The 24,146-nt window shown below is 53.7% G+C and overlaps 10 protein-coding genes across 10 annotated transcripts; 7 read left to right on the top strand and 3 right to left on the bottom strand.

Annotated features, from left to right (window-relative positions):
- Positions 1 to 891: 891 nt before the first annotated feature.
- On the bottom strand, positions 892 to 2,840 carry SETTUDRAFT_157267 (uncharacterized protein; the record flags this gene model as incomplete). Its single annotated transcript, XM_008032634.1, has 3 exons — positions 892 to 2,221; positions 2,275 to 2,618; positions 2,802 to 2,840. The coding sequence occupies 3 exons, from the start codon at positions 2,838 to 2,840 to the stop codon at positions 892 to 894; spliced, it is 1,713 nt and encodes a 570-aa protein (XP_008030825.1).
- Positions 2,841 to 2,845: 5 nt separating this feature from the next.
- SETTUDRAFT_142723 (uncharacterized protein) lies at positions 2,846 to 4,415 on the top strand (the record flags this gene model as incomplete). Its single annotated transcript, XM_008032633.1, has 3 exons — positions 2,846 to 2,961; positions 3,013 to 3,899; positions 3,962 to 4,415. The coding sequence occupies exons 1-3, from the start codon at positions 2,902 to 2,904 to the stop codon at positions 4,413 to 4,415; spliced, it is 1,401 nt and encodes a 466-aa protein (XP_008030824.1). The 5' UTR covers positions 2,846 to 2,901.
- Positions 4,416 to 5,464: 1,049 nt separating this feature from the next.
- SETTUDRAFT_99331 (uncharacterized protein) lies at positions 5,465 to 6,474 on the top strand (the record flags this gene model as incomplete). Its single annotated transcript, XM_008032632.1, has 2 exons — positions 5,465 to 5,699; positions 5,753 to 6,474. The coding sequence occupies 2 exons, from the start codon at positions 5,465 to 5,467 to the stop codon at positions 6,472 to 6,474; spliced, it is 957 nt and encodes a 318-aa protein (XP_008030823.1).
- Positions 6,475 to 9,649: 3,175 nt separating this feature from the next.
- On the bottom strand, positions 9,650 to 10,603 carry SETTUDRAFT_174078 (uncharacterized protein; the record flags this gene model as incomplete). Its single annotated transcript, XM_008032631.1, has 1 exon — positions 9,650 to 10,603. One exon carries the CDS (start codon positions 10,601 to 10,603, stop codon positions 9,872 to 9,874), a length of 732 nt encoding a protein of 243 aa, XP_008030822.1. The 3' UTR covers positions 9,650 to 9,871.
- Positions 10,604 to 10,829: 226 nt separating this feature from the next.
- On the top strand, positions 10,830 to 11,768 carry SETTUDRAFT_181577 (uncharacterized protein; the record flags this gene model as incomplete). The annotated part of the gene is made up of 2 exons (XM_008032630.1): positions 10,830 to 11,106; positions 11,176 to 11,768. 2 exons carry the CDS (start codon positions 10,830 to 10,832, stop codon positions 11,766 to 11,768), a joined length of 870 nt encoding a protein of 289 aa, XP_008030821.1.
- A 1,583-nt stretch (positions 11,769 to 13,351) lies between these two features.
- SETTUDRAFT_98643 (uncharacterized protein) lies at positions 13,352 to 15,513 on the bottom strand (the record flags this gene model as incomplete). The annotated part of the gene is made up of 2 exons (XM_008032629.1): positions 13,352 to 14,437; positions 14,491 to 15,513. 2 exons carry the CDS (start codon positions 15,511 to 15,513, stop codon positions 13,352 to 13,354), a joined length of 2,109 nt encoding a protein of 702 aa, XP_008030820.1.
- Positions 15,514 to 16,820: 1,307 nt separating this feature from the next.
- On the top strand, positions 16,821 to 17,370 carry SETTUDRAFT_35163 (uncharacterized protein; the record flags this gene model as incomplete). The annotated part of the gene is made up of 5 exons (XM_008032463.1): positions 16,821 to 16,881; positions 16,934 to 16,960; positions 17,016 to 17,045; positions 17,092 to 17,182; positions 17,235 to 17,370. 5 exons carry the CDS (start codon positions 16,821 to 16,823, stop codon positions 17,368 to 17,370), a joined length of 345 nt encoding a protein of 114 aa, XP_008030654.1.
- Positions 17,371 to 17,695: 325 nt separating this feature from the next.
- SETTUDRAFT_44272 (uncharacterized protein) lies at positions 17,696 to 19,074 on the top strand (the record flags this gene model as incomplete). The annotated part of the gene is made up of 1 exon (XM_008032522.1): positions 17,696 to 19,074. One exon carries the CDS (start codon positions 17,696 to 17,698, stop codon positions 19,001 to 19,003), a length of 1,308 nt encoding a protein of 435 aa, XP_008030713.1. The 3' UTR covers positions 19,004 to 19,074.
- Positions 19,075 to 19,655: 581 nt separating this feature from the next.
- Positions 19,656 to 20,516, top strand: SETTUDRAFT_157260 (uncharacterized protein; the record flags this gene model as incomplete). Its single annotated transcript, XM_008032628.1, has 1 exon — positions 19,656 to 20,516. The coding sequence occupies one exon, from the start codon at positions 19,656 to 19,658 to the stop codon at positions 20,514 to 20,516; it is 861 nt and encodes a 286-aa protein (XP_008030819.1).
- Positions 20,517 to 22,302: 1,786 nt separating this feature from the next.
- Positions 22,303 to 24,109, top strand: SETTUDRAFT_23700 (uncharacterized protein; the record flags this gene model as incomplete). The annotated part of the gene is made up of 3 exons (XM_008032406.1): positions 22,303 to 23,005; positions 23,222 to 23,713; positions 23,823 to 24,109. The coding sequence occupies 3 exons, from the start codon at positions 22,303 to 22,305 to the stop codon at positions 24,107 to 24,109; spliced, it is 1,482 nt and encodes a 493-aa protein (XP_008030597.1).
- Positions 24,110 to 24,146: the final 37 nt, after the last annotated feature.

Below are 24,146 nucleotides of genomic sequence, written 5' to 3'. Positions count from 1 at the left end.
AAGGGGGCCAAGGCAAGGCAATACGACATCTTTAGGTATGTGTATGTGTAAGTGATATTTGTAAAAAAAAAAACGCACATCGCCACCACCTCCAGCGAAGGAGAAAATGAAGGCAAATATGGCGAGCTTTGGGGGGCTGAGCCTAATAGTGGTGGTAATGAGCAGAAGTGGTACTGTACCCGTGGTATGGACATTTCAAAACCAATGTAATTCGATCCCCCTCCCCCCGTTTCAAGAAAACATCTGGGGCTGACGATGACGAAGGCGCTTCATGTAGTCTTTTGAAAAATGAAAACGAAAAGGTGTGTGGTGTGGTTGGTCAATGTGAGTGTAATGCACGCATCATTCATGCATACATGTACGACACTCGGGAAATAGGTACTGCCTTGGAATAGTACAGAAAGGCAGTAGTTAGGAGTAGCAAGAGAATGCAGGGCCCCGCGTTCATGTCGCGTTGGAAATGTGGAGATCTGGTGCAACGTTTGTCTGCGTGTGGGTGGCTGTAAATCGGGACTATTTAGGGAAGGGAGGGGGAGACAATGTGGCCTGATTCTTGCGGGCGCCACACATGCAGAGCGGCTGAATGTAGCTTGGTAGAAAGAGTAGACGTGTGGCGCCGATGCTCTGCTGATAGTGGGTTGTGCCAGGTTGATGAGTTGATGGGTGGATGGTAGCAAAGCCTTGATATCGTCATTTTTGTTCTTTTCATCATATAAGCTCATATTCTTGGTGTACTTCGCAATTACGGCTTTTGCCGCTCGATAACGCAGCACTGTGCCCCCACGCAGCTCATCCATGTCGAACGTATGGTTCCTGGTTGGATTATGCTGTGTCGATTGCGGCACGGCAGTATCCTCACCGATGTCAACAGGCTCAATGTGACCCCTGCATCTACTGAGCAATACCCTGCTGGCGTTCAAACGCCTCTTCCCACACGCATCTGGAACACATGCAGTCGCCGCCCAGGGCGCCAACTGCCCACTCGCGTCTCTCCTTGACTGACAGGCGTACGTCGCAGTAATGGCCAAAGACTTCTTCGTCTTTCTTGAGCCCAGGCCCCTTGAGAGGATCTCTACCTTTCCACTCGACGAGCTCCTTGCGTGTCCAGAAACGCATGGAGCCCCGCCACTCCCATGCTACGTTTGGATCGCAGCTGTGATTCGCAAGACACCACATGGGGTGTACAGCGCTGATTTCAGGTCTCCCGTCCAAGCCTTGTTGTGCAGACGCGGTGCCCCGGAACTTTGCATATAGTGTGTTGAAGATCCACGTGTCGTAGCGGTGGCTTTCGGTAAAGATGTTGACATCCATTTGCTCGAGAACGTGGATTGGCATGAGTACGTTGCTGTGGAAGGAAAAAAATAAAGTTTGCGGCACCTGTGCAAAGGCATCGGCTAGACGACCAGATGTATCTGCTTTCCATGCAGTATCGAGATCCTTACCATGGTAGTCCCCCCAGATATAGCGTAATTCCTTCAGCTCCAGGGGGTGGAGATCCTGGGTCTGAGCTAATGCCAACGCGCGGACAAGTAAAAGACTGTAGAGATAGTCTGCTGCTTCGCGAGCGGGTACCTTGCTTTGATCGACGCTTACTCCGCATATTGAGGGGTGGTAATGATCCTGGGCAAGATCGTGACACTCTTCTGTACAGAAAAAGACCTCGTTGCATTCTTCGCAGGTGATGATTTCGTCGGCTGTGTCCCCAGAGTTGGAGAGTGGTATACTGCAGGCATCGCAATATGACTCGTGCAGTCTGGAGATGCCTGTAAGCAGCGACTTCTCCTGTAGGATAGTCTCTCCGGGCTTTATATCCTCCTTGGCAAACAGTCCTAGCTGCTTAGAGTACTTTGTTTCTGAAGATGTCCCGTTTACGGTGGAGCTGGTGGTGAGGAGGGGTAGTTCAGACACTCTCACTTCCAATCGTGGCGCAATGTCTGCGAGCTCGCTGTTGAGAAAGTCCAAGCATTCCGCCGAAAAGCGGTCCGGCTCGTAGTCATTCCAAGGATACTTTTCACGGCGAACAAGTCCTTTGTCGGGGTAGTCATCCACTTCTGCATCCTCAAAGGTTTCTCCAAAGTGCGACCTCAGACGTTGTGATAGGGTCTCATCGTGAGTCTTAAAGGTGGTATCTTCAGGGAATGCTTTCATGCCACGAGCAATGTAATCAAATGCACTGCGTAAGCACCCGCAATCTAATAAGCTTTCGATGAGAATATCATGGCTTGGAAAGTCAGCTTCGCAGTATGTCACAAATATCCTAAACTGCTTACATACGCTGCTCTTGACCATTTCGTCTTTGCATAAGTAATAGTATCATTGTATTCCGAAGGAACTGTCTCTTTTTCGGCACCTATGGACAGGTCTGCCAATTTTTCTGGGACAAGGTCGGCTTGTGCTGCTTCTAGGGCTTCATCATGGTATTCGCCTTCCTCGGCCAACTCATCTACCAGAATCAATGCTTTGTAAGCATCTCCAGCAGCGAGGTCGGGGTAGCCAAGATCTTTGTAGGCTCTGGCGAGTTTTAGACGATGCAGAATGCTGTAGGGCTGTTCAGGTGTAGTGTGTTGTAGTGCAACCAGATTTTCCGTCAATTTTCGACGCAAGAGGATAGTGTCCTGCTATGGTCAGGGGTGGCGACATGAAGAAACAAAATAAGACTTGCCTCCATGGTAGAAAAACTGAATGGCGAGTCGAAGTGGTCCTTGTTGCAGTCCTTTTTCTTTCCAAAATCTTATTTGGGGTACGTTGTGGGGTCACTCGATATCGATAAACATGCTAGCTCCATCCGGCCCTTCCCTCACCAGCCCACTGTTCCACGCCTGCACGCCTGCGCACGACATATCGGCTCAGTATCAACCGACCCATACAACAACCGTAGGACGTCATCTCTACCTGTATACCATGCTTCCGTCGGCCGCCGAGTTGGTGGCACGATTTCTCAGAGCTAATGGATACACCCAGGTGACGTCACCCCATGCCTGAACGGGTATCATCCGCCTAACACTAGCTTAGACATTGGACAGCTTTGTGCAGGAAGCCGAATTGCCTCCTGATATTGGGGCGTCTTCAGATGATCTCGTCACAATCGAGTCTGTCTTACAAGAGAAGAAGAAGTTTGATCTCAGCCTCAGTTTTGAAAAGCTTGGCGTTGATGACACCGAGCGAGGATGGGCCATCCAGGCTCCCACCAACCCCAAGATTGTGGGATCTCTCCCGAATCGGTCCAACATACTTAGCATAGTAGTCTTGAATCTCGTGTTGCCATCCATGGCAGACACTAGGCAGTATATTGCAGTCACGACGGCTGACCGCCAACTACACTTGCTGGATCCACGCACATCAGAATTTGCGCTTGCTCAGACGTTTTCCGGTTTCCAAGACTCACCGACTTTGGATATTGTTGCCATAGACTCCCGAAGTATTCTCATCGCCTCCATGTCAGGCAGGCTGACCCTATTCGATACGGCAAACAACCGGGTAATGGAGGAACGTAAAGACCACACCAAATATCTCGTCAAGCTATCCACATTCTCAACAAATGGATCTTCAACCTTGATTGCCAGTGCAGGCTGGGATGCCAAGGTATTCCTATATCGTCTTGATGTCAGCGCCGAGAAGCCACAGCTCGGGGACCCAATAGCAACGTTGACTTTACCGAGTATACCAGAGTCGATGGTGTTTGTCACATTGCCTGGAGACGGCACGCCAGCTCTGGTGGTTGCTCGAAGAGACTCTACATTTCTCCACTACTATGCTGTTCCGGGTCCAGATTCTCCAGACTTCACCTTTATAGGAAAACAGAATCTTGCTCCTCACTCAAACGCTTGGATCGCATTCACCCCTTCTGATATACAGATCTGCCCATCCAAGCCACATCTGGTCGCCATCGCAACATCCAGGTGAGTCTATATGCACGTTATGCATGTAATACATGCTGACCTCGTATCCTTTACTTATGCAGCACGCCTCACATGAAGTTACTGATAGTGAAGCTTCTCCTGCCTCCGACTCGCTCTTCTGGGCTTGCTGCAGTAATCAGCCCATCTCCAGACGAGCCCGTCACACAAGCTGCGCAAGCGCGTGCAGAGCTGGCTGTTGCAGACAGGGAGGAAGCCGCCATCTTAGTCAACGTATCCACTCTAGCGCCACAAACGTCCTACTCGACGCCGCGCTTGGTATGGCGCCCTGATGGTTCAGGTTTATATGTAAGCTCCGATGACGGGGTTGTACGCGGCATCGAGGCAAAGAGCGGGAAGCTAGTTTCGTCCCTCGAGGCACACGACCCTGGCTCCAAACTTCGATGCCTCTGGGCCGGCCACATGACGGCTAATCGGTACCCGAGCAATGATGAAAAGACAGAGTACTTGATAAGTGGGGGGTTCGACCAGAAGCTCATCATATGGAGATCTCCGTAATCCAATTCTACTAGTCTTTATCCGGACCTGTGGAGCTTTCGTTTGGCTTCATCGTGACAAGCCAGTCGTCCGCTGATAGGCAGCGGCTTTGAAACCTGCGGCTGAATTCACGCGCAGCACGCGCAGCCACCGCTTGTTCAATAGCGAGGCTTTGGATTGTTGCAAGCTGCGCCTCGATAAGAAGCGAGCACGAGCCGGTCAAAAATGAAGGTCCTCATGCAGGTTGACAGCTGCAAGACGTTCACAGAACGCGATACGGTAACTGGCTACAATCTATACAACAATGACACTAGCGGCGCTCACACACTGGATTAAAATAATTCACTGACAGAACAAGTTGTGTATACTAGCGGCTCGGTTATCAGTGACCCACATAGATGGATTGCAAGCTTCACAAGCCTCGAATGCCAGGCTGTCCAGTACTTGCTTTTTAACCATACATGTAGTTGAGGCCATGTTACATGATGCAGAGTGTAAAGCCAAAGCTGAAAATGCGGTCTGCTAAACATGGCAAAGACTTTTAAGGGTAAGATCTCCATAGGTGATGCAGCATATTTCCACGAGCTGATAGGGGTGTTCTGGCCGGATGGATGGTATCGTGTACAGCATCCCGTTGGTGGCGCCAATTGACACTCTCTGGCTACCATGCTAGATCTCCGCCACATATCCGGGCACAGCCCCAGCATTAGATCCGATCGGGGCAGCGGGTTGGTCCCCAGGGGTTTCTCTTTCCCACGCCCCGCCCACGCCACAGAGCCCATCAACTCGGTGTGTCTAAACGACAACCAAACGAATGCCCCCCAACCATTATTAGAACATGATGTACATTGGCAGAACACGGTATCAACGATTCCGCGGAAGAGGAATATAAGTACAGAGCCAGTACTACCTAATCTCTCGGCACTCGTTCTACTCTATTTCATCTTCCAGTACCAAGTATCACACTTGCTCAGAAGCTGCCAAAATACAAGAATCTATAAGGAAACCATCTTGTCCACTACTTGTACAGAAACTACGGTTTGAATTCGTCCAGTCCAAATCTCATCAGCATGTCGTTTGCGGGAGCCTGGAAAGAAGGAGATGGGGATTTTCTGCTGGTGGTATCCGGAACGACACGCTATGCACCATACCTGGCCGGTTGGCAAGAGTTCAAGGATCACCTCCGGAAAGTGGTCAAGGAGCAGCCAGGATGGGCCAACGTATACTCGAGTCAGGGCCAAAGAAAAGGAGAAATGGAGGGATGGTGTCGACTGAAAGATAGGGAAGATGCAGATGCGGTGTATAGTACGTGTTTCGATATTTTGGCAAGGGAGAGGTATAACTGACTTTGCTTGCAGAGGTCTATTGCCGAGCTAGAGGCATGCTAGTGCATGTGTGGGAGACGAGTCGTAAGGGTGACGGCTACCGGTTGATGCGGTGTAACTGTTCGACGACCTTTCCGGAAATCCCAGATGGCGGTCACTTCGATGGACGGGGTATAGATTTTGGAAGAATAAGCCAGCTGGGTGGTGGTGGTGGTGGTGGTGGTGGCAGAACGGCACCTGCCACTCCGGCCCCATACTTGTCGGCACAGTCCAGCTATCCCTACTTGGCGTATCCACAAACGCCAGTCTACCCACCACAGCAGCAACCGGGATACGCCCCTATCCCTGTGTATTCAGCCTTTGCTCTTTCGAGTCCACCGGTTTACTCGGCCACGACCAATGGGATACCCGTCAATGTCCGAGGAGGGGCGATACTCACCGAAGCCCGGGGCATCTTTATTCGAAACCTAAGCTACAAATGCACAATGGAAGAGCTTAATGCTCTGCTGGCGCAGACTGTGGGGTATCCAATCGACATCCAGTTCATTCGAGACAGCCGGACAGGGGCTTTCAGAGGCGCAGCCACTGCCAAGTTCGCCTCCAAAGAGTTGGCGCAACACGCGGCCGCCAGGTTGAACGGAAAAGTTCACAAGGGAATGATGCTCGAAGTGCGCATGGATACCGACACTACTGTCGTGGGACAAGCCGAGCCCATGGTTGTGAATGGATCGTACACGGCAAGTCTAAGAAAATAAACTTGATTTGCTATTTCTCTGACACATTGTGGCAGTGAGTCTTTGTCACAGCTATACCGTTGAATCTCCATGGAATGCTTTCTGACCTTTTTTTTCCTTTCCTTTTTTCCCCCACTGGTACTATCTGGAAGGAAGTCCTCGGAGGACGATTCCAAATCAAAAAGCCTGTACCATGTGACGCGCGGTTGATTCGACCGTTGCCCCCACACCATTTCTTACATCACCCATCCTCTACCAGGCAGAAACATGTGATGAGGTTGGTTGGGAATTCCAGTTGTTGGTTGTATGGAATGAGTAATGTAGTTTACGCAAGGCAGCGAACTAGACGCGAGCTTGGCACGTATGTTAAACCGTGTTGGTTGTGCAGCGCCCCCCAGCCAGAAGAGTCTCCGAGCCGGAAGGACGGAGAACGTGTGATGTGATGCAGGGGCTCCAGAATGTGACGAAAGGGGGGTGCTGCCCACTTGCAGGACGTGGATTCGTCGGTCGTGCAAAATACCTTTTGTGGCAATGGAGGGCGGATCCCAAGTGCAAAAGGTCGAAGTGGAGTCTTAACAGGCCGTAATAAATAAGAAAACATGTTTGCAAGCTGGGTTGGCAGTGTGATTGGCTGCTGTATAGATCAGGGTTACATCAGCATCTTCTGTATGCGGCACTGGGTGCGAACAGCAGAGGCCCGACTTTTTTGTCGTCAAAGTCACCCCTGTACTTAACTCGCTTTGCTAGCGTAGGGCGCCCACGATGTTTGGATGCACCGGGGACACAACGCGTTTCTTCGCGTATCGCAAAGAGTGATAAATTACTCCTCTAACGCCCACGTCCATGTGGATTGTGTCCCCATGACCAGACACTCGGGCTCGGCTGGATCGTCAGCCGTCTACCAAAAAGATAGCCTGTATACCGGGCTTTAACCGCCCGCCGGGTTAAGTGGGACCCCCACCAGGAACTCTACGGCTGTCGAGTGTCAGCTTCATTATCCTCATGTGTGTGAAGTGGCGTTGCTGAGGGCTGTGGCGTGGAGAAGAGGGGGATAAAAATCCAGATTCAACATTACGACATCCACATGTGACGTGCATACATGCCTGCTGCTCCGAGAGGCAGGATAAAACGGCCTAGATCAGCGGATTACCCCCCATGCATTTGGCGGAGTGTCATGCCGCATCACGTCTGTCGTACAAGATTCCAAGTGCAAGAGAAGAGGGAAAAAGCAAGTCAAAACGCGCATGAATTGCTAGCGAGCTACATACACATGTCCCCCGAGTCTTGCTGATGCAGGGATACATGTACACGGTGAGGGAGCCGATCGATCTCGCCCCAGCCATGGGAAAACCGGGCGTCAGATTTGGAGGCGAAAAGGGCCTGGCTATATTGCACGAACATTGTGTCGGAACCGAGAGACTTGCATATTCGACTGCCCCCCTTTTTCTCGAGGACTGGGCCGCTCCGCCGCCATGGCTGCTGTCAGGCCTACAAATGGAACTGGGCGGGTTGCTCCACAGTATGATCCTGGGTATACGTGCATAATGCAAGCCCCCCCAGGATACAGTGGCGCTGGCATTTCCCGCCATGGCTGAACAGGCGGACGGTATACGAATCATGCACAGGGTCAGTGTGGGACATATCGGCTACTGTGCCCGACAACAGGGAACAGGGAACAGGGCCTCGTTGACATGGCGGTATCTTGACTGTCGTGTTGTCATTGACGTTGAGAAGGAAATGCTAGGCGTGTGCGTGAATCCCCCCCTCTCGCTAATGCAAGAAAGAGAGCTTGTTGGCATCTCGACCGCCTTTGATCATACTTTTGTTTTTATCTTTGTTTTGTTTTTCTTTTGCACCCTCCAAGTGTGTCGGCGTCGGCTGTGTATCAATTTTCCGACCACGGGATACACGTGGAGAAGCGTGAAGAAAAAAAGCAATACGTATAAAAAAAAACCTCGGCATTCTGCAACGTCTGTATGCGGATAGAGAGAAAAAAAAACGACTGATTTTTTTTTCGTTGAGTTTCTCGCACCCAAATGCCGAGCCAGTGTAATCGCAAAAAGATGGGTGGGAGTATGGGCATGTAAGACTTGTTTGTACAGGGCACGTCGTCGATGGAAAGTATCAGTACTGCGAGTAGCCCGGCTGTGCCAGACACAAGCCATATACTTGTTGCAAGCATTTGATCCTTAGACCATGAGTCTAAACTCTTCACATATACCGTCTACGATGCGTAAACACCAAGAAACTATACACAAAATCCAAAATCCAGAACTAAAAGTACCCAGGGTACCATTAACAAAATACAACACAGCATCCCCACGAGGGCTCCAATACGCAACCTTTCGCATCTCCATCTCCACACGCATGCACCCGTTCGCCCGTTTCGCCCGGCATCATCCGCATCGCTCGAGACGGATGGGCTCGCTCGCCCCGACCCGTCGCCGCCTCAAAAGCCCAAAAACCAAGTAAACCATGCACAGCACAACGGCCACACATGGATTAGTGGCAGAAGATCATAGCCAGGGATACGGCAACCTGTCCAGCCATACAGGACTGTACGCATAGAGTAAACGGTCCGACTGCGGCGCGCCCTCGGCCAAACTCTATCTCCACAGTGCCGAACTTTTGTCACTGCCTTGTGTCGTGTGTAAGATTTCGATGCGCCAAGTGTGTGTAAGAGATAGGTGATAGGCACTCCGCCCAGGAATACGTTGGAGTTGTGAAGTTTAGGTGTGGGTTTTGTGGTTATTAGCAAGATATATTTACCGTGTTAATGTAGTGATGGTAGTAGCGGTGGCATGTGACTTGTTTTGTACCCTGCGTATACTACTTCATAATGGAAAAAGGCGCATTTACCGCATTGAGTGGTGGTGGGTGAGAGACTTTTATTTATCCATTAATATAGCAAGGTAAGAGCTGTATTAAGAGCAAGTTTCAACGTTGTATCTTACTGATGAATGTTGTGGCTTTCTCTATTTCTTCTCTTGTTTCCTTGAGATTGCGCTGGGGGGATATATCCGTTAGGTAGCAAGTAGGGCTCCTGTTAAAGTAGAGATATATACCGTTTTGAAGATGTCTGATTATATCATAGAATTTGGGAGTTTTCTGTTCACTTAAGGTCAAGATGAAGACCGATAACACTGCAGTCCAGAGTGACTGAATCTAGCCTTGAAATTCAAATTCCTATCACATGCAGTATATGGCTTTGGAGCTTGAAGCCAGCATGCAAATATCCAGCCTTCTCTGAAAGTTCGTGATACGTGCAACGCCCCAATGGTGATATGCCGATACAACACAGCCCATTCCCATCACGATAACTCGACCGCAAAATTGCAAGGGTATCAAGCGATCCTTCTACCTCATCCATCCTCAACACACCAAAATGCTCCAAATAAACTCTATCCCACCTCCAATATCAACTCCTCAACATATCCAAAACTTCCTCTTCCGGCACGCTCTCCACCCCATCCACACCCTCCAGCCTCTGCGCAACCTCCTCCACAAACACTTCTCCAACACTCTGCACACTCAAACCCTCCACGCCCTCCCTCTCCAAACTCGTCGTGCGCTTCCCCTCCAGCCCACACGCCACAATCCTATCAAACCACCACAAATCCGTACTAACATTCAACCCGACACCATGACTCGTGACATTGCGCCGCATGTGCACACCCACGGCCGCAATCTTATCGTCGGGCGACGTCCACACACCCGTATGCTCCGTGGTGATAGCCTTGACGCCAAACCGCGCACACGTCGCAATCAGGCTTTTCTCCAGCAAACAGACGTAGTGGCGCGGTGTCAGCTTGTGGGTGCGCAAATCGAGAATCGGGTACCCGACCAGCTGGCCCGGCCCGTGGAACGTCGTTTGCCCGCCGCGCAGGGCTTCGACAAAGTCGGCGCGGTTGGACGCGCGTAGGTACGCTTGCTGTGACTCGGATATGCTGCCGATTTCGCGGCGGCCGCACGTGTAGACTGGGTGGAAGTTTGCGGTGATCAGGTGGGGAGGAGGTGCGGGTTGGCTTGACGGCGGCTTTGCGGCTAGGAAGCGCGAGACGAGTGTTTCTTGGAGGCGGGCGGCCGTGGCATAGGGGACCAGGCCGGGGAGGTGGATATGGCGGAGTTTGAGCCGCATTGGGCCTGCCATGGTGGTCATTGTTGCGAGAGCATGTTTGCAGGTGTAGAGTTGGGGATGAGGACGTTGTGGGGCTGAGGAGGCATTCGGGGATGGTGGGTGAAGGCGTTACTTATCGATAAAGATTTTGTGACGCGACGCGACATTTGCGACTACAACCACCCCCAGACTCTGTGTCTTGTCTTGTTTCTTTAAAATCACCACAACCGACTCGCCAAGGCTAGTCAAAACATAGATAATGCCGGGAAAGAAGCGCTCCGTCAATGGCCAGGTGAAGCCCGCTCCGCCCGCCGCAGACATCGCAATGCCAGACGCAACACCGCCCTGCGCGCAACCACCACCACCATCGAGCAAGACAGCCTCAACCCCCAGTACAACAACAACAACAAGCCAAGTCCCACAGAAAATAGCCAAACCACTCCAAAAAGCCCAGGCACCCTCCAAGCCCATCTCCAACGCAGCGGCCTCAACAACCCATCGCAAGAACCGGCAAAAACTCGCAAAACTACCATCCAGTACATCTTCTCTTCTCCCCCCCCCCTTCGCAATCCAATACACACCCAACTGACCCGGGAATAATACAGATACCTCGATAACCAAACGACCCCTCGTGCACCCCGCGCTCCCGACGCCATTCGCAAGCGCCGCACACGCAAAAACGCTCTACGTAACCGCTCGCACGCCGTACATCCCCGCTGTGAAGCGCGTGCGGAAATTACTCGGACAGATATCTGCGCGCGAGAAGCAAGGGCTTGCTGCGCGGGACAAGGGGGTGGGGCGCAATAATAACAATAACAGCAGTGGTGGTGGTGGTGTGCAGGCGAACGGGCGGCTGCAAGCCCGGGATGTGGAGAGAGAAATTGTTGGGGAGGCGGCGAGGAAGGCGGGGCGAGGAAGAGGTAGTGCAAAAGGAGGTGCAGGAGGGGAACGAGTATATATCAAGGCGACTGGGAGAGCGATTCCGCGCGCGCTGGAAATAGCCTTGTGTTTCCAGGCCGACGACGAGTGCAGTGTCACAGTTGACATGGGGAATGTGACTGCGATTGATGATATTGAAGTTAGGCTGGATGATGGCGCTGCGGAAGAGGAGGAGAATGGGAATGAGAATGAGATCCCTGAGACGAGGGTACGCATGTTGAGTTGTGTGACTGTTAGTATTGGATTTGCGATGAGATGAGGTACTTAGACTAAGTTAATTCCAGTGGGATTTTTTACTTGAAAAAATGACATCGACATGAACATGAACATGGACTGTATAACACTTCTGTTCTTTTTTCTTTTTTTTCTTTTTTATCTGGGTACATACATAGCCACGGGGCGGGGGAAAAAAAGGAAAAGAAAAAGAAAAGAGAGAGAGAGAGAGAGAGAGAGAGAGAGATTCGCACGGACCAATAACCGATATACGATATCTCGGGGACACAAGAACTAGAATATAGAAAAATCAAGAAGGGGGGAGGAGAGTCAAAAGATAGATATCATTGAAAGTATAAGTAAGAAGACAGAGAGGGACAGAGAGGGACAGAGAGATAGAGAGAAAGAAAGGAAAAGAGAAAAAGAGAGGGAATCACCACTCGACCAAATTTTTATCTCCACCGTAAAACCGAAAGATTAACTTTACTACTGGTCAAGCTTTCCCCCCCCCCTCTCTCTCTCTCTCTCTTTCCCTCCCCTTCTTTTCTCTTTTCTCCCCCGTCACTCACCCACTCACCCACTTACTCAGCCTTTAAAAGATATATAAAAACTTCACTCGATCCGCCTATAATATGTGCCAATCATCAAAAACTTAAAAGCCCATGATTCCAATTTCCACTGTATAAAAAGAAAATGGGGCGGGGAAGGCAGGGGGGGGGAAGGGGAAAGATAAGGCCCAGATGATTCAGTAGAAAAACAAAACAAAACAAAGCAAACAAGATAGTATATAGAGAGAGAGAGACAGTGAGATTGAGAGAGAGAGAGAGTGGATACCACAAAGGAACTTTGTTTCTACAAAGGAAAAATTTGGAGGTAAATCGCTCAGTGAATGTCAGTGTGTGTGTGTATGGGCGCATACTGTGATATAATCATGTGTTTTTTTTTCTTGTTTTCCTTTGTTGTTGTTATTGTCGTTTTCTTCTTTTCTTTTCTTTTTTCTCTCTTCCAACCAGTCAACACACACACACGGAGTTGTTTTCAAGGTCCTTCGTTCAAGGCGGCGTTGGTCCAAGGGGAGATGGATGATGTATAATCGTCTCACTTCTGGAGGGCGCGAGGCCCTCCGCTTCCCCCCTCCTTTGCAACGCCAGTGAAATGGAAAAGCGTGCCATAGCAAAAGGCAGCCGCAATGTACGCCAGCCGGGAAAAGGAAAGCTTGCTGTGCGAATGCGATGTCGTCAAAGACATTAGAGGCTGGAATGTCCAGTCGTCGGTAGTTGGATGATTATGGTTGATAACCGGTTGCTTGTCTAGTCGTGTGGTTGGGTTGGGCAAGGCCGTTGCAGTCATGTGTATGGCCTCATAAAGTGATGCCCAAACCATTCAACAAATGCTGTATAGTCGATACTGCAACAGCAGTGCTAACAATATCGCCAAAGAGCATGCTCGGATGAATACGTCGACGTATTAACCTTCTGGCCCCTCTCTTGCAGCATCCAAGCTCTAGCAACAGCGACGTCTTCTCGCTGGACGCGGCGTATGCTCTTCAAACCCCCTTCTCTTATCGCTGCCCCGGGAGTCCAGCTTCTTCCGGTGAAGCAATGAAGCTCCGTCTTGCATTCGTTCCCCTCAACGCTCGCCCTTGGGGTATTGGTTAAGCATGGCCATGACAGCCACCCCTATTGCAACAACCGTGACCATGGCTCCAACGGGTCCGCCGTAATACATCGAGTCTCGATCCACTCTATATGCAACCAATGACTTTGGTTTACCAACCTGTTTTGAGCCATTCTGGACAACAATGTGTCCATTTTGCTGGCTGTGCACGGGAAGCGACGCTTTTGGGCCGTCTTCGTCGAGGTCTTCCTCCCGGATAATGGTAATCTCACCCTCCTCGGCCTGGTCGGCTTGTACTTGGGCCTTGACGTCGGGTTTTGCAGATGCGCTGTCGCTTCTGCTTCGCCAGAGAGCTTCCTTGCTGGCGGCCTTTGCATTGTCTTTTCGGATGTTTTCAATCATCTCTGCCAGCGTTTTGCTGTTGGCTTCTGCAGTTTCGGCCCGCTCGCGGTAGCGCTCCATCTGCTGCTTCATTTCGTTCATTTCCGACATCATGAGGTCCAGCCGCGACTGTAGGCGGGCTGCAGCGTCATCGGCACTGCTGGAAGTTGTGCTCCCGTTTTCGACGCCAGTGAGTTCATCGTGCTCTGGCATGTCCATGTCAGACTTTTGCATGTCGTCGTCTCCCACGACAGTCTCTGTATCGCTGTGGTCCTTGAGTGTCTCGCGCTCGAGCCGGGCCGCTCGCTCTTCGGCGTCTTCTCTTGCGCGGCGCTCTTCGTTCAGCAGAGTCTCCAGGTCTCGTAACCGCATGCCCTGTGTTTCTATTTCTTTCTTGGCATTGGTCAGGGCCTCGGTGAGCGTGGACAACTGCGGATCGGACCGCACTGGCGACGCTGCCTTGGGACGGTCGATGTCTGACCTCCGGAGGGACGATGCAACATCGGGCTTCTCGGGCAAAGGCTGTTGTGGTGGCGGCGCTGGTGGGTCTGAGAACCTGGCTTTCAGGCTGTTGTCCTTGATGGGGGATATCTTGACTTGGCTGATGGGAGACGGCTTTGTGGGTTCCTTCTTGGGGTCTGCCGAGAGGATGGCATTGATGTACTGATGGGCTTGTTGGAGGTCTTGCGACTGTTGCTTGGCGGCTTTGATCTCAGCCTGCTCTTGTTAGCAATACGCAGCGAAGGCTGGTGTCAAGTTGTTGCACTCACGTTGAGCTTCTTGACTACCTGCTCCATGGTGATGGGCTGCAGCCAGAAGTTGGGGTGGCGGGGTTGCTGTAGACCATTGGGGTAATTGGGCATGGCGCCAGGGCCCTGGAGTCGCTGGTTGTTCATGGAGCCTTGACTTGATGTGCGACCTCGCATGCCCGGCATCTGCTGTTGGTTGGCGCCGCCCATCATGTTTGACATCTGGGGCCCGTCGAGCTCGCCAAAGTTGAGGTCCATCATCTCGTTGCTTGAGCGGGTGTATATGCCGGCATGCTCGACGCGTGCGGCGACCTTGTGGTGGACAATGGTCTTTTGGTCTTCGCTGACAATGTCGATGCCCAGTTCCAGCATGTCGGATTCGCGCAGCTCGTGGGGGTCCGAGTCTCGGTTTTCCTGCGACAGGCGGGAGCCGTTGACAAAGGTGCCGTTGGACGACTTGACGTCTCGGATCCATATCTTGCCCTGGCGGTCGGCCCATACTTCGGCGTGCTGGCGGGACAGGACCTTGGAGTCAAAGTATCCGTTGAGCGGGGTGGGGATCGTCTTGTTGTTGGTCTGGCGGCCGATGCGCAGGACGTCGGGAAAGAAGGGAACGGTGATGGTCTTGCGCTCAAAGGTGCCGTTCATGGGGACCAGGTGCAGGACGGCGGTGCTCTCCTGGGGCTGGGGGCGCTGGGCGCCGTTGGGCTGCTGCTGGGCCGGGACAGGGCCATTGTGCTGCGAGGGGACCATTGCGGAGGGCGCTTGGAGGGCGCTCATGGCCGAGGCGGCCGACGAGCCGGGGCCTGCAGATGCGATGGGCTGCGAGCGGGCAGCGGTGATTCCTGCGATGGGCTCAGTCTTAGTTGCGGGCCATAGTCCCTTTGGTGCTTTTGCTTTGCGGGTGGCAGCCCACTCGGTGCCGTTGAGGGGGGCAGTACCGTTTGGCTGTGATGAGGATGACGAGGCCGACAGCGTCGATGCCGATGCCTGTGACGAGAGGCTCGACGACGAGTTGGACCGCTGTGCGCTCTTCCGCGGCATGAACATGCCACCTCCGTTGGGCACGCCCTCAGCGCTCCATGCCTGCCGATTGATGTTCTGATAGTTGACGGGGGGCGCAACTGCCGTCATTGGCGACGTGGTGCGGCGGGAAGGGCGTGGTGGTGTTTGGAGGCGGGCGTCACTTTTCCTGCACGCTTCCCGTGTTCTCCGTTTTTAGCGGCGCGACACCAGCGTGACAGGCGCCAAAACAAGCAACGAGGGCAGGGCGAGGGCAGCAGCCGCTCTCATACACGCCAGCGTCGCGGGGGGGAGATGCAGCCTGGTCGTTGGGGGTGCGAGTGGCGAGTCGAGGTCCGGGGGGTTTTGCGCCGGCGTGCTTCTTGTCGTGTGCTGCTGGGGGGGGGGGGGGATTTTGGGTGCGAGTGCGGTGCGACGTCGGTCGAGGGGATGCGGATGCAGGGCACACACGCACACAGCACAGCACAGCAGCAGCGGCAGCGGCAGCCTCTCTGGGGGGGAGCGTGAAGAACGGCAGCGGGCGGCGTGGTGGTGGCGGATGGGCGGCGGTGGTGGAGCGTGGTCGACTCGATGGACGGGCGTCTTCTGGGGGGGGAGGGCGGGAGGGTGGTTGTCGTCGTCGGCGGCGGCGGCCTTGTCTAACTGCAACGCTTAGTGGCCAGGTGGGCGAGGCGACGGGCAGGCGGATAATACTGTTACGAGTACCGCGACAGAGCAGAGCAGAGCAGAGCAGGCCACGGCAGCAGCACAGCGACACGGGGAACAGCACGGCGGCACAGCAGCGGGCAGACAGGACAGACAGGACAGGACAAGGGCAGAGAGAAGGCCACGCGAGACAACGGGCCGTCACCAAAAACTATTTTTGCTTCGTTTTGCACGGCCACAGTGAAGGGCAAAGGGCCCCTATGTTGGAGCACGTCACGTGCGCTGACCGGGGACAGACAGTGGCAGGGCAAGGGCAGGGCTGCGAGGCGGGGCTGGCGTGCTGCGCGAGACTCCAACCGCCCCCAAGAGAGACTCCAGCAGGGAAGACGATGCCTGGCAGCAAAGGCTTGCGTACAGACTGTGACAGGACTCTTACCAGCATACTGGAGTAGTCAGCCGCCTCTCGAGCGCCGGCGGCAGTGGCAGTGGCAGTGGCGCTTCCCCGGATTTCGCTGGCTTCGGCTTGGCGCTGATGGAGCCGCGCCCACTCCCAACCAGGTGCAAGCTTCCCTCCATCAGGCGGCACCGCCGTTTGCGCCGCCAAATCCATTCATTCCTCTGCTCTGCCCGCCCCGCCGCCCGCCGCCCGCCGCCCGCCGTCCGCCGTCCCGAGTGCCTTCGCGATGCCTGTGCCAGTTGGATCCATGCCGCACGGGGGCCACGGCCCCTCCACGCTCGACAAGCGTATGCTCCCACGCCATGCCGCCTGTGCCTGAAGACGTCTAACACAATGCAGTCAAGATGGGTGGCATGATGGGTGGATGTACGCTTCCATGCCCGCACAAACCGACCCACGCGCTCTGACACTTGCACTACAGCTGTTGGCCTGATCATTGGCTTCATTTTCGGTGCGCCCCGCCCGCAATGCCCCTCCTTCGCCGCTGACTTTTCTAGGCTTCACCAACATTGTCCGCTTCGGCCCAGGCCCCAACGGCATGCTGCGGACGCTGGGCCAGTACATGATGGGCTCAGCAGCCACCTTTGGGTACGTATCCAGCCCCCGCCTCGCCCGCCCGCCTGCGCTAACACGGCGCCAGCTTCTTCATGGCCATCGGTACGACCATTCGAACAGAGAGTTCGCCAATCGCCGCCCACGCCTTCAGCAGCGCCACCCGCCGGCCCATGATTCTTCCCAGGAACTTCCAGTACCCGCGCGCCGCTCGCAACGAGTAGACTGCGTCCCGCTTTGCCAAAGACCGGCATGTTTGGCAGATGCCCGAGGAAATCATTGAAGACGGATTGTACAATAATTGCGACTGCATGGAAACACGAAAATGTATGATAAAGAGTGCTGTTGAGACGCCGCAAGCGCAAAGCTGCGGGGAAACAGAGGTTTGTTCCGACATCAGCTTTCGCCGTTGGCATTCACCGTGAACCCAGACATGTTTGCGCCGTGAGACTTTCCTTTCACTTTTCGCCCATTTGAATCGCCCCAACCTGTACTCAACTTGCAACCCCACTCAACCACTGCTTTTGCACAAGACATCCATCCTGCAAAATGGCTGAAAACGACACACCCTATCAACGCAAGCCGCCCATCACTCCCAGCGCGCGCCTTGGTTCCATTGATAGTACAGCCACCAGCCTCACGCTCAGCAGCGCCGATGAAAACGAAGCAAATGGCCGGCACGCATCCCAAAGGATCCGTCAACGCAATAGAGATGCACAGCATTACGGCGAGCTTGCAGAACGACCCGTTAATGCAATCCATGGCCTTCACACGACGGATGCTTCGAGGAAATGGCTGCGTAAACCTGCAAAATCCGTCAGATACGCTAATAAGCCTCAAGACATCATAACCCAGCCGGCAGCCTCGCTCTATCAAGGGCATTCCCAACCCAACACCCAAGAAGAAGACGACATCGCAGAAGCCATAGCGCGCTCATTGCATGACTCGGATGCGGGCCGAGTTAGTGTCAAGACCGTGCCCACTGACAACGGGTCGCCCATGTCTCCATACACAAGTCGCTCCTATACTACTCTCGGCAGCGGCTTCGCGTCCAGCGCCACAGCGCCACAAGACGCTCTCCGTGGCGTTCTAGACTGCATGGAGGCAGGCATGGAATACTTGGACGGGACGGATTTTGAAAGAGCCAGGCGGGGTGCAGAAAGGCTGGCAAATCGTATCAGAAAATGGCATGGCACAGTCAGCAAAGTCGTCTACATGAGTGAATCAGCCGAGCTTCGACGGACCAAGGACTTGCAAGTACAGCTGGACATGGACCGGGACATTGAAGCAGTACATGGGGACAGAATCAACAACCTCAACCGAGCATGGGCGGCTAAGATGCACAAGAAGGAGCAGGAATGGCAGAAGGAGATGGCCGACCTGAAGCAGCTAGTGGATGCTCTGCAGCGGCCAACCGAATCCCCTACTCAATCACACCGCACAAACCTGCAGCGTCCATGCTTTCAGGACGAGATGGACCACCTCGTCAAAGAAGTTGAAACACTCAAGTCGAATCATGCAGCTGCCATTACCAGACTTGAAGCAGCCCTTGAAGACGAAGTCAGTGGCCTGCAGCGAAAGCTAAAGCATCTAGCACATGGCAGCGCTCAACTCTCCCAATCACAAAATGCCAATGACGACGAACAGGACAAGGAAGAAACGGCTGAGGCGCTAGAGGACGTCAATATGGAGGTTGTTCGGGGCAATGTGCACATGCATACAGCTCGCTCAGGGTCAGCTCCATGCTCAGAAGAGGAAATGTCTCCTGGCAAGCACAAGCTGGAGCATGGCGCACCGAGCGCACACCAAGGCACTGATTGGTCCCCAAAGAGGACAAAGACTGGTTCGACGGCCTAGGGCAAAGACGACGACCTTGGTTCGCCCCAGCAACGAGTTCGAAGGCTGCATATTCCCAGCAAGCCGCCAATCACTTTGTCTTTGTACCTGCGGCGACAGCCTTGCCCCTGGAATTGCTTTTGTAAATGGCCAAAACCGCGGCCTGTCGCGATTCTAGCGCTGAACTCTGTATGTACTTGTACTTGATCAAACTGGGGCTTGGACGTGCAGCAGCTCCATACATGGTAGAGACGCAAAATACCAAGATAGCAGACACTTACGACACTTGAGTGAATGGTCTCGTATTGCAAGCGCTGGACAAGCCGTCACGTCGTGAACCTGAAACGTCAACAATAGGGACCGTCGGTGGTGGATTGCGGGGCGCCGAAAGCGGACTAGCGCGCATGGTCGGAGCTCCACTCTCACTTGATCCGCGGTTCCCTTGAGGACACCCATTGTTTAATCGCGACCAGCAGCGCCTTCATCAACCACGTTGCGCGCCCCTACTTGTTCTTGTTATTCCTTCGCCACTGAATCGACTGCTGTTTACGAATTCCGCACACTCGTTCAACACCTCCAGGAAGCTCCGTCAGCTCCCCTACACGCGCCCCTGTCTGCGCGTCGCGTCAAGCCTACTACGCTTTACTCACACGTTCCAATTCACCGCGCAAACATGACGGAATACGCAAAAATGAAGAACGACGAGCTGTCAGCGCTCCTCAAGGAACGCAAGCTGCCCCACACGGGCAAAAAGGCAGAAATGGTCGAGCGCTTACAGAAAGATGACGAAAAGGCAAACGCGAAACCCGCTGCTGGCGCCGAAGACGAGATTGACTGGGACGATGACGATGCCGCTGCCGCTCCTGCGCCCGCTACCTCGACGACGGCAGCACCTGCCGCCGAGGGCGCTATTCCCAACGAAAAGATTGTCGAAAAGGCCGGAGGTGAGGGCCAGCCACCAAACCCACAGGCAGTGCCCAACCAAGTAGCCGATATCGATCCCGCCAAGACAGACGACCTAACATCCAGCGCACCAGCGGAGGGCACAGCCGAGGAGAGTGCAGAGACGAAGCCAGAGGAGAAGAAGGAGCCCGCTCCCGACTACTCAAGAGGCCTCGCCGCAACAAACCTCGACGAGGAGATTGAAAAGCGCAAGAAGCGCGCCCTCAAGTTTGGCACCAAGCTCGAGGATGACGAGGGACTCAAGAAGTTGGAGAGGGCGAAGAAATTTGGCGAAGTCGGCCCGCCCAAGGGTCTCGATGAGGCCCTCCCAGAGCGCCGCCAAAAGCGCGGGCGTGAAGGTGGTGAGGATGCTGGCAGCAATAAGCGTCGCGAGGCAGGCCGTGATGCAGGCCGTGATGCAGGCCGCACGGGAGGCCGTGGAGGACGCCGCGATAACCGGACTCGGGATGGGCGGGACAACCGTCGCAGCGAGCACAAGACTGGCAGTGGTGAGCCAACAGGCTGGATGAGCGAGAAGGACAGGGCAGCCGCGGAAGCCAGGAAAGCCAAATTCGCAAAGCCGGCCGCTTGAGCTCGCAACGACTGTGGCAGTGGTTTTGTTGATTTGATTCAGGAGCGCCCAACAAGCGACTTGGGAGACGTAACTTCCATCTTCGACCCGCGAGCGGACCCAGCTAAGCAGCTTGGACAGCACCGGTGCGGTTGTGTAACATTTCTTGCGGGCTTTATTTACCAGATTGCCAGACCAACTGCGATTGTCGATTCTTCAAACACGTGGCGGATAAATCAAATGAAAGCTCATTTCTCTACTCGGACGCCTCATCGTCTCTTCGCGGTTCCCTAGGTGTATTTTGCACATGGCCAGGTTCTGGGCTCGTCTGTTGTGCGAGACTGGGGCAGCAGCCAGTAGCAGCCACAAGCAATCACGTCACGCAACATGTCCTGGATCCCTCGTCAGCACGCGATTTGGTGACTAAGGCCGAGCGCTTACATCAAGTCGACTTTCTCAAAGCTGGGCTGCCGTCTGACACGCAGCCGCGGCCGCATCTTCAGAAATAGGCTTTGGCTGCACCGATAAGTGGCGACGGTCAATCATGGCTACAGTAAAGTGCCGGCGTGGCATAAGCACCTTGGCTTTGATCACAGGAGACGGCCCGTATCGTACCTAGTAGTGTGTGATGATTGCGGCGACAGGCCTCTTCTGCCAAGGACGCACGCGTACTATTCCCACCCAATACTCGCCGTTCTAGAACGGCACACGCCACACGCTGCCCGCTGTCTTCTCAAAATGCGGCCCTGGCGCGCTTTGTGCAGTGTAGCCGCATACCCTCGGCTGCCCCCCTCCAGCCCCGCACCCACTATACATGTAATCATAATCTTCCACCGTCATACAAGTACGTACTCACCAATGTACTTAAAGCACCGGCCCAGCCCACATGTCTTCTCTCCGAGCCTACTCCTAGAGCAGAAGCCCTCCAAGGCCCAAGCATCCTGCAGGAAAAACGCTTATCAACAACTCTCTATAGACAGGGAGCAGTAGACACAACCATTGCAGCGCTACCGCTCTACATGTACAGCCGCAACCTGGCGGAATACTCTACAGTATACTCCGAGTTCCGGGCGCCAAGGCCTGCATATGCTTGCCTTATTGAGGTGGTGAAGAGACCTCCGGTCCACGCTGAGCAAGCTTCTTCCATGACTGTAATCCGTATTCCATGACTTGCGAGCAACCTTTTCCATTACACGGATGACTCCACAGCACCCGCGGCACACGCTTATCATGTTTACGTGACTTTTGAGCACTATCCCATGACTTGGTAGTAGAAACCTTTTTTTTCGTGACACGAAATAGCTCCACAGCATCCGCGGGGCGACCATAAAACGGTGGCCTTTCCCGCATATAAAAGGCTGATTCACGCGCATGACTCCTGTACCACTTCTCTTTGTTCAATCGAGAAAAGAAAAAAAAATCTTCAAATTGTATTTTTTTGGCCTTTTGTAATTCCGAAGTCCGTCCTGGATATAAGTACATCGCTTTGTCATCATCATCATCATCATCGTCATCATCATCGTCATCATCATCGTCATCATCATCGTCGTCGTCGCAAGAGTGGTTTACTCGAGGAAGCCCAGTAGCAGAGCTTGAGCACTGTTTCTTTTTTTTCTGAAGTTTAATTTCATGTACGCACTGGGCATAACCGATTCGGGCCTAGTTTGTTGACACTCGGTGTATTTTGCTGCTGGTTATCGTTAATCTCGTTTAACCACAGACGGCGGTGAGGCCGAGAGAGAGAGAGAGAGAATAGGAAAGAAAAAAGAAAGGGAAAGGGAAAGGAAAAAAAAAAGAGTAGCTCAAGATGCAGGCGCAATACATAGTCGACGAGGAAAAAGTTACACACCATGTTGACGACAAGGCCCTCGCGCAGGAAAAATACAGCCGCTCGTCGTCTCCATCTCAAAACGGCGAAGAAGCCATCTCGCACGAGCAACATGACGACGACGAGGAAAACAACGACAACGATAACAACAACAACGTAAGACGCTGGATCACGCCCGGCGGGCAAGCCAAAGAATCGCAATACGACGCCCAATCCACGCTCGCATCCGTCTCGGGCGGGCGCACCGACGGCGGTCTGCACGCGTGGCTCAAAGTATGCGGCGGCTTCCTCATCTACATCAACATCTGGGGCTTTACACTGTCGTACGGCGCATTCCAAACCTACTACCGCAGCACGCTCCTCGCGTCGTCGTCTGCATCCTCCATCTCGTGGATCGGCACCACGCAAGCGTGGCTACTCATCTTCGTCGGCGTCCTGTCAGGCCCGCTATTCGACCTTGGCTATTTCCGCGCTATGCTGCTCGCGGGCAATTTCCTCGTCGTCTTGGGCATCATGATGCTCAGCTTGTCGACGAGGTACTGGCATGTTTTTCTCAGCCAGGGCGTGTGCATGGGCCTCGGTGCCGGCTTGCTGTATATACCCAGTTTGGCGCTGGTGAGTATCTGGTTTGATCGTAGGAGGAATATTGCTATGGGTATTGTTATGAGTGGGATTGCTGTTGGTAAGGACTTTCCCACTTCCTGTTCTTCTTTTTTTGTTGTTGTCTTTTTTCTTGAGACGCTTTGGGGGTGGGTGCCGGGGATTACATGGGCATGGGGGAAAGAAAGAGGAGGAGAAAGGGGAAGATGGGATATCAAGACGATATATGCCAGAAGAAAGAAACAAAAAAATAATAATAAGGATACATGAGAAGCCATGCTAACACACACACACACAGGAGGCGTAGCCTACATCCTCATGTTCAACCATCTCCTGCAAACCGCCTCGTTCCCCTGGGCCATCCGCGCCATGGGCTTCGTCGCCCTCGCCTGCGCCCTTTTCTCCATCCCCGCCCTACTCTCCGGCTCCAGCATGATCAAGCCGCCCAGCCAGCGCCGCGCCCTCTTCGACAAAACCGCGCTTCACGACCGCCTCTTCCTCATCTTCACCATCTGCACCTTCGCCACGTATCTCGGGTACATGGTTCCCTATTTCTACATCCCGACGTACGCACGCGAGCGCCTGGGCACCAGCGAAAGCGCCGCGTTATACATGCTTGTCATTGCAATTTCAGGGTCTTTTTTCGGACGCCTGGGAAGCGGGCTTGCGGCCCATCTGTTTGGGCCCATTGTCACGTGGGTCGGGTGCGCGACGTGCAGTGGTGTGCTGGCGTTGAGCTGGATGGCGATTGAGGATATCAAGGGGTTTAGGGCGTTTAGCGTGCTGTATGGTATGTTTTTTTTTCTCTCCTTTCTTTCTCTCTTTATATCATCATGGCCTAGATCCCCCCCCCCCCCACTACCACCTCATCCCCCTGCATACTAACAAAACACCCCTAGGTTTCTTCTCCGCAGGCCTCGTCACCGTGCCCACGGCTGCCTTCGCAAACATCACGCCCGACCACTCGCGCCTCGGCACGCGCATCGGCATGTCGTGGGGCGGCAGCAGCATCGCCTCGCTGATCGGCGCCCCGATTGCCGGCGCCCTGCTCAAGCGCACAAACGGAGCCACGGATTTCAACGGCGTCCAGATATGGAGTGGCCTCTGCTTGATTACGGGCTCTTGCTGCTTGTTGCTGCTGTGGTTTTGTACCGTTAGACAGCAGAAGACGGGGTGGAGGGTTTGAATTTGCGCGGGAGATGGAGAAGAAGAAGAAGATGGAG

This window comes from Exserohilum turcica (genome assembly GCF_000359705.1).
Source record: "Exserohilum turcica Et28A unplaced genomic scaffold SETTUscaffold_8, whole genome shotgun sequence".
Classification (NCBI taxonomy): domain Eukaryota; kingdom Fungi; phylum Ascomycota; class Dothideomycetes; order Pleosporales; family Pleosporaceae; genus Exserohilum; species Exserohilum turcicum.
The sequence above is the reverse complement of the archived record's forward strand: the minus strand, read 5'-3'. Positions and strand labels throughout refer to the sequence as shown.